The 7,892-nt window shown below is 39.2% G+C and overlaps 1 protein-coding gene and 2 long non-coding RNA genes across 4 annotated transcripts; 2 read left to right on the top strand and 1 right to left on the bottom strand.

Annotated features, from left to right (window-relative positions):
• Positions 1–1,011: 1,011 nt before the first annotated feature.
• On the bottom strand, positions 1,012–3,795 carry LOC147855419 (uncharacterized). Of its 2 annotated transcripts, none has more exons than XR_015530773.1 (3): positions 3,663–3,795; positions 2,659–2,771; positions 1,012–1,441 (listed from the first exon to the last, which is right to left on the bottom strand). It is a non-coding gene; the product is annotated as an uncharacterized LOC147855419 (long non-coding RNA). The 2 variants fall into 2 exon arrangements; XR_015530774.1 differs by having other exon boundaries at positions 2,663–2,771.
• LOC147855420 (uncharacterized) lies at positions 3,373–3,748 on the top strand. Its single transcript, XR_015530775.1, has 2 exons — positions 3,373–3,541; positions 3,648–3,748. It is a non-coding gene; the product is annotated as an uncharacterized LOC147855420 (long non-coding RNA).
• Positions 3,796–5,488: 1,693 nt separating the features above from the next.
• LOC147855418 (putative sugar phosphate/phosphate translocator At1g12500) lies at positions 5,489–7,092 on the top strand. The gene has a single exon (XM_087330703.1). It carries the CDS (start codon positions 5,900–5,902, stop codon positions 6,986–6,988), a length of 1,089 nt encoding a protein of 362 aa, XP_087186829.1. The 5' UTR covers positions 5,489–5,899; the 3' UTR covers positions 6,989–7,092.
• The last annotated feature ends 800 nt before the right edge of the window (positions 7,093–7,892 follow it).

Raw genomic sequence — 7,892 nt, 5'->3', positions numbered from 1 at the left:
CTGAAAAGGCTTTTGAATCACCAAGTCCTATTGCTAAAGTCTATAATACTGAGCCGATGTCGACTAGACTAGTAAGGTTGTTGTCATCATCCAAATGGCATTGGCTCCGTCTATGAATTGTTTCTTCTGCGAGCCTCCATAGCTTTCTAGGGAACGACCGATCCTGCCGGATTTCCTCTGCTGCTTGCTGGTATGCCTCCCATCTCCACAAGCGTTCGACTAATCTCCTCGCTCGCACAGTGACCGATTTGTTCATCTCTCTAGACATCCATCCCCCAATGATCCTTGCTCTGTGCAAAAATTGTGGTCACCAAAACTGTGTTATTCCTAGGCTGGACTCGCCGCAAACACAAGGTATACTTTTGTTGATGGTGTTCATCTCACCTAATACATCACTGACACCACTCAATTATGGTATTATTGTAGTGTTAATAGACACATTTATTAATATGATGACATGTTTTCACATAAGAGATGGGATAGAGAGAGAGAGAATGGAAAGTGGAGGGATTTGAGTTTGGGATAGTGTAGCATTGTATGGGTGATAAATGGACTCTAGCTTCTTGTTTTGTCAATCATCATGGAATGTGCATAATTCTCTCCTCCGCCTTGAATGGCATGGTAGCCTCGATACTCCTACCTCTTCCTCAATCCTTCCTTTCAAAATAACTTCTTTGCATCCCTTACCAACATGCCCTTGCTTGCCATCAAATTTATTTGGTGCTTGTCATTAGGCAGTGAACTTTTCAGTGAATACTCTAACACAAATGAAGTACATTTTAAGTTTTCCCTCTATTAGTCTCTTGACATCTTATTTACAAGTTACAACCATGAATCCGTATATTGACTATTAACTTCCACATAACATACTGAGTCTTTTTTCCTCATTACAATTCCTGTATTACCCATTAGAAAATGGAGTGCATATTACACAATTAATCTTTTAATGTGATGACTGATTGGCCATTGCATAAGTTATGTGATATACTAGACGTTCTCAACCATACAATTAGTGTAAAATAAATTCTTTATTTTCAAAACCTTTCATCAAATGAACAAGGATGAATATTTCTACAGAACTATACAAATATTGTGCATTTTCCGAAGTATTCCAGTTCCGATATTTTGAGCAAAACATCAGTATTTACCGTTGTCAATGATAGTTGGAAAAAATCATTGACATCTAGTAAAGAGTCTTGGTCTTCGTCTTAGCCATAGTTAAGGAAGTTGATTTAAATGTTTCATGTTTTATAATACAACCACCATTTAAGAGAAAACAAAAACATGACAATACCGATCGAGTTAATTGATATCATGCCTTGGAAGATCATCCAACAATATTGCTTCATTGATATTCCTTCTTAGTTTGGTCATATAAATTTGGTTGCTACTTTCTTGCAATTTAAATGCTATGATCCACTGAATATGTACAGGTTGCATCCTGTATTCGTCAGCAAAGAAAATCATCCATTTTAACCTCAGCAAGTTTTTGAAGAAGTAAAAGCGGTTATGTCTTGCCAATCACTTAACTTTTAGGCCTTTGAAGAACGCACATGTATTATGGATGCCAATCAAATAACTGAATTAATGACCAGATGATAACTCAATTGGTAACATATATTACGGAAATCTATGTTTGGATTAATTGAAAACTCAAGTTTTCCATCTTTAAATGGGCATATAGCAAGAATAACCAGATGAAGATCAATTTCTAACCTTGAAATGACCTTATAAAGAATCTTAACATTCATACAAATATGATATTACGAGACTCGCAGAGATCAACAAAGAAAAGATAAAGCACCTCAGTTTCCTTTCTAAATCTGTGACACGACAAGACATGGACATTCAGGCATATACCATGATTTATTTTTTCCAAAAAATCATATACCATGATTAGTTTCTTTACAAATATACGAACAAACATCTTCTTAAGATTTTGGACATACTAAGACTTAATTTCACACCAAGAACTAAATTTCTCTTGAACAAGGAAGTTGATACCCTATTGACCCCAAACACTAGCATTCCTTTTTGGGTATTTCTTTATTGATAATTAATGGAGGAGGAATCAATAAGACACAGCCTAAACCCTAAAAACCCACATCTAGAGCTTCAAAGGTAATCTCCACTGAACGTAGTAGAAAAGACAACAAATCAGTAACAAGACCTACAGACCTCAGCACTTTAAAATGGCTCACCATAGCTCTAAAACTAGATTTCCTGTTCATTATCGAAAGAGGTTTGTTTTGCGTAAGCATGAAGTCTAGCTAATGTTGTTGAAATGTCACACCATCAAAGATAGCTTAGATGTTCTATGGACCACGGACAAGATTTAAACACTCAAGTTTCTTCCTGGATATGATACGTTACAAACCATAACAGATAGAAAACATGCAGACTTAAGAGGAACAAAGACCAGGGTCTGTACTTCCTTGGACATACGAATATGAATAAGCCTAAAGTTTTCTTTGTGGAGACAGACTAATGATGTATATTATCAAACATTTGAGAAACAAAAGGGTACAAAACTGAGAGTGCAAAGACTGGCCTGTGCACTTAATAAAGACAGATATTGTTCTCAGTTTCCATTCTAAACATGCAAAGACATAATACAACAAACTGAGAAAGATGCAATTCTTTCTTTGGAGTACTTACTTACATTATGGAGAGAACATTCAATTTTCTTTTCGGATATGTACTGGTTGCTTCCACATGTCCCAGTAACTGTATCCGTCTTTCTGCAAATCTCCTCCTCTTCCTTTAGATCTCTGAAAGGAACCAAAGAGAGTTGAATTCACTTGAAAAGAGAGTTGAATTCACACGAAAATGGTTTAAAAAACATTTCAAATAGCTTTGTTCAAAAACAAAAGTATCACATGAAATTGAGCACAAATAGTTCGTATAACTGGATACTGGAGATAACCAAAGAAAATTGAAATCGAATGAGAAAAAACATGACAATGGTCTGAAATGCTTCAAATTTTTGTGTTTGGATACCAAAAGAAAGCATATTAAAATGAAACAGAAATATTTTGCATAATTATGTTCAAGATCTCCCCAGTTCAGGATTTTTGCGAGAAGATGGAATGATGTTGTTCAAATAATTGTGATTGGATCTTTGCGAAAAAGGGTGAAGTACCCTCGAGAAATGGAGTGTAAAAATTATTCATCTAAATTTGTTTATATCTGCGAGAAACCATTGAGGCACATGGAAATGGAAAAAAAGATTCGCATAAGTGTACATCAAGATCTCTGAGAAAAAAATCAAAGAAATCAACGGAGACAAATTTCTGAGAAAGCCATAGAAATACAGGAATGATAATGAACAGAACTCTTTCATCTGATTGACCTATGTATCTCCGATGACACATCGAAGAAATTGCAGACAGGAATGGATAGGGAAAAGTTTCTATTTGATTGTGTCGGTATCTCTGAGAAACCACAAGAATCAGAGAGAGAGAGAGAGAAAGAGAGAGACTGTGACAGAAATGAAATCAATTTCATATAAGGAAGCAGAAAGAAGGCTGGAAAACGATGAGTTTAGCATTGAACAGTTTTTTTTATTTTTGAAAGAAAGAAACGGGAAGAAAAGGAGGAGTAATGGAGATGGAGAGGGAGAGGGAGAGGGAGAGGGAGAGGGAGAGATCGGTGGGATTTACCTTGATGATGGCGATGTAGGAGAGGTAGACAGAGACGTTGAAGGCGGCGAGGAGAGAGAGGCGCTTGGGCATGGACAGTCTGGAAGCCGCCATGGATGGATGGATGGAGAAGCAGAGAAGGAAATAGGAGAGAGGAAGGAAAGAAGGAAGGAAAGAAGAGACAATGAAGAGAGAATTTTCTTTTAAGTTTAGGAGGCAATTGCCAATGAATGAGGAAGGAAGATGGGGCCGTGGGATCGTTGTATGTGTCTTTGTCCCGTCTGTCTGTCTGTCTCTGGGCGGCCATCGAGTCATTTTTCCGGGAGGGGGGAAGGAGGGGGGCGGGGGGCATATCAAGTGCCAAGAGATGTGTGGTTCCAAGCACTTTGTGGCTTGGTCTTGTCTCATAGCATAGTAGTAGTAGTAGTAGCAGCACCAGCAATAGCAATAGTAGCAACAAGAGTAGTAATAGTAGTAGCAATAGCAATAGTAGCAAGCAACAGTAGTAGTCGTAGTAGCAACCATGGAGAGCAGTGGCAATAACACCCCATCCTAGAACTCCATGGGACCTACATTTGGTCAATCCGTCATTGTCCGCCCAATGCATGCCATCTCGACATCCATTGTCGTCTCTGTTCATTATACATATCATTATGATTTCATGCGACACACATGCTCAAACCCTCGAACATTCTTATCTCTGTCATCGCGTTCCTTCACTCGTGTCCTTGGGTCTCTCCTCGGTTGAAACTCTTCGGCACCTTTCCCAAGATATATCCCATGTGCACTCTATTTGAAAGCTTGAACTGGGATTTAAAGTCGATGGCCCTACTTTGTTCAATGAGGTTTCAGGGTTGTGCCCTATTGGTGATTCATGTTATGGAACGATTTCGGAAATGTGTTCTTTGATGTTGCACTTGTTTGTTTGTCTCTCCTCTACCATGGTTACTCAAAGATTGTGTAATCGAAAGTATCCTATAAAAATGAAATGGGTGTGCACACACATGGCTATGTCCTCTTGTTAATGGATCTTTGCGGGCGATGTCATGCATCAATGGAGGTCACCATATAAAGAGGCAATGAAGTATGTGGTTGTACCACAAGCGTGCCAACATAGTGGTTGCAAAGAATGGCTACTAATGGATTTGGACATCATGTGAGAATATCTATACATATGCCCATGGATGCAATGGTAGAAAGTCTATGCCAGTATCTCCCTTCTTAGTGCAACTTCTTCTATCCCACCTCTCTTAATACAAAGTGATTACGATATAGAGATTTCCCCCTTTTGGACATCAAGAAACAAACTTGTATTACAATGCAGAGGAGCACACACAAGCAAAGTTGTAGCGGGCACGGGCAAGATACTGGCAGGGTGATAATCGATGATGCACTCATGTTTCTGGATCACAAGTATACATTGGCATCATATATAGAGAAACAATGTTAAGTATAGGGGAGGAAACAAGGACACCATATTATCTTTTGTTGTGAGCACGATGGGTTACTGTTTATTGGCAACTCCCCCTTGTCTCGGGGCCACTCCACTCAACCGTATCCGACTTTGCTGCTAGTCAGTGGTCATGAAGTGGAAAGAGCTTCCTAGAGCGTGTTCCTTAATTTACCGGCTTTTCTACTGGGATTTCAAGCCTTTTTCCAAAAGAAAGACATGGTTGCCGAACTGTGGTGGTAGAAACTCGGGGAACCCCATGTGTCGGGCTTTGGCTTCTTATCTACATATGTATTGAAATTGTGTTCTAAAATATGAACTAGTAAATTAACATGTTTTGTTCCTTGGTGTTCTTGTGTTGTGAATGGCTAAGTGGAATGAAGGGATGAAAATAGCAAAGGCCAAGCATTTAGATTTTATGTGCATTATTATTATTATTAGGGTAGTGCAGGAAACAAACATTCTTCTGTCCAGGCTTTACTTCTTATTCAGCAGCAAATGCAGATGCAGATGCAGGTGCGATGATGATGATTAGAAGAAGAAGTTAGCCTGTTTTGGATATGTATGTGTGGCCGTTTTTGGTTTGATTCTTAGGAGATGGAGAGGTGCGTCGTGCCCTGGTCGATTTGGACGCGTAATCGGTGAGACCCATGTGATCGATTCTGGGTTAGGTTAGGTTAGTGCTAGGGTCAGGGTTTATGGACAGGGAGAAAAGCCAGATCTACGGATCTGTAGCTCATTGAGGGCAGTGGATATTACATTCATCTTCTGAATTTAGGGTTTAGGGTTAGAGGGGTTGTGTTTGAAGATGGGGGAAACTCAAGCTCAAACATGGGTAAGAAGGGGTAGCAACCCAAAACTGGAGGCTTCAGAGAAGGTCATCGACATCCCACCGACACCTCCGAGCCATGGCCATGGTGAGGCCAAGTACTACAAATTTGGTATACTGCCTGTGTCGTACCGATCTGCTCTGGTCCCTCCCCACGTCCGAACTGCCTTTGTCATTGCATCGTGGTACATCTCCAACATTGGTGTCCTACTCCTCAATAAGTACCTGCTCAGCTTCTATGGCTACAAATACCCTATCTTCCTCACAATGCTTCACATGTGTGCTTGCTCGGGCTATAGCTATGCCGCTGTTGCTTGGCTGGGGATTGTCCCACAACAGTACATTTCATCGGCCCGGCAACTTGTCAAGGTCATCTCATTAAGTTTTATCTTCTCATTTTCGGTCGTGTGTGGGAACACATCCTTAAGGTATTTGCCGGTCTCCTTCAACCAAGCAATTGGTGCCACAACACCTTTCTTTACAGCCATCTTTGCGGTGATCATTACATGTAAAAGAGAGTCCAATGTGGTTTACATGGCACTAATCCCAGTTGTTTTGGGCATAGTCGTGGCCAGTAGAAGCGAACCTTTATTTCATCTCTTGGGTTTTTTGGTATGTCTGGGTTCTACTGCTGGGAGAGCTCTCAAATCAGTTGTTCAAGGAATCCTTCTCTCTTCCGAAACTGAAAAGCTTCATTCCATGAACCTCTTACTGTACATGGCACCCATTTCTGGTCTCATTTTGCTACCTTTCACACTAATGTGGGAAGGTAATGTATTGGCCTTGACCATAGACAAGGCTAAAGAGCATCCTTTCATACTCTTATTGTTATTTGCTAATATGACCATTGCATACCTCGTAAATCTCACGAATTTTCTTGTCACTAAGCATACTAGTGCATTGACGTTACAAGTCCTTGGCAATGCCAAGGCCGCAGTTGCTGCTGCAGTGTCGGTTTTGATCTTCCGGAACCCTGTGACAATCATGGGTATGATTGGATTTGTTGTCACTATCATGGGTGTTGTCATGTATAGTGAGGCCAAGAAGAGGTTCAAGCCTAGCCATTAGACCCAATAATAAATTTATTTTCCTTTTGATTTTTCTTGATGAAAACAAATTCGATATGTAGACAAAAAATGTGAATAGTATCTAATGGCTATTTCTTGTTTCCTAATCTATCTCTCAAATTGGGTTAATTGCAAGGTGCAAATTGGGTATGTGCAAATTTTTGGCTCATGAACCTGAAGCCATGCCACTTATGTTGCCCTGGCTCATATGCTCAATTTAAGAGTTGTGCACTAAAAGAATGTGTTATTTATTATCTATGCCACTTGATAAGTGGTCAATCACTAAAAGGATGTGATAACCATTGTCATTATCAGTTAATTGGATTCTGAGTTAAATTCTTAAATTTGAAGTCAATTGCATATTTTGGTGATCCATCAGATTGACTACTGCCCAAATCTGCCTTGCCCACTTCCAGCTTTTCCATGCCCACTTAAGAATGTCTGTGCACCGAAAGGAATGTGCTGATTATTTTGATTATAGCAATATCCTATACAAAGGGTCCCAAGCTGTAAATTTTTTACTTTTGAGGTTCAACTGGATATTTTAGTTTTAATCAATAAAGATTTGGTTGATCAAGTCAGAGCCTTGTGCACTTCAAAGAGTGAGTGGTTAATATCACTATTCTGATTAAGCATTACCATTTCCATTGTATAACAAATTGTCAAATCTTTTACTTTTGACACTCAATTGAAGATTTTGCTCTCCTCAACTTTTGAGTACTTTTTAAAGCGTGTCATTAATTGAATTTGTAAATTCGCAAGTGCCATTGGATTCTAAGTTGTCAAATTCTTATTCTTGAGTTTAAAATTGGAAATTTATATTTTCCTTTAGTGGATTTTAAAATGGCATGATATTTGTTTTTGTTTTCAAGTATGAATCATTCGATAAGCTACTACATAATGGG

Source organism: Azolla caroliniana, unplaced genomic scaffold, assembly GCF_043228905.1.
Source record: "Azolla caroliniana isolate FFs.n. ecotype wild unplaced genomic scaffold, voAzoCaro1.0.p SCAF_14, whole genome shotgun sequence".
NCBI lineage: Eukaryota > Viridiplantae > Streptophyta > Polypodiopsida > Salviniales > Salviniaceae > Azolla > Azolla caroliniana.
The sequence above is the reverse complement of the archived record's forward strand: the minus strand, read 5'-3'. Positions and strand labels throughout refer to the sequence as shown.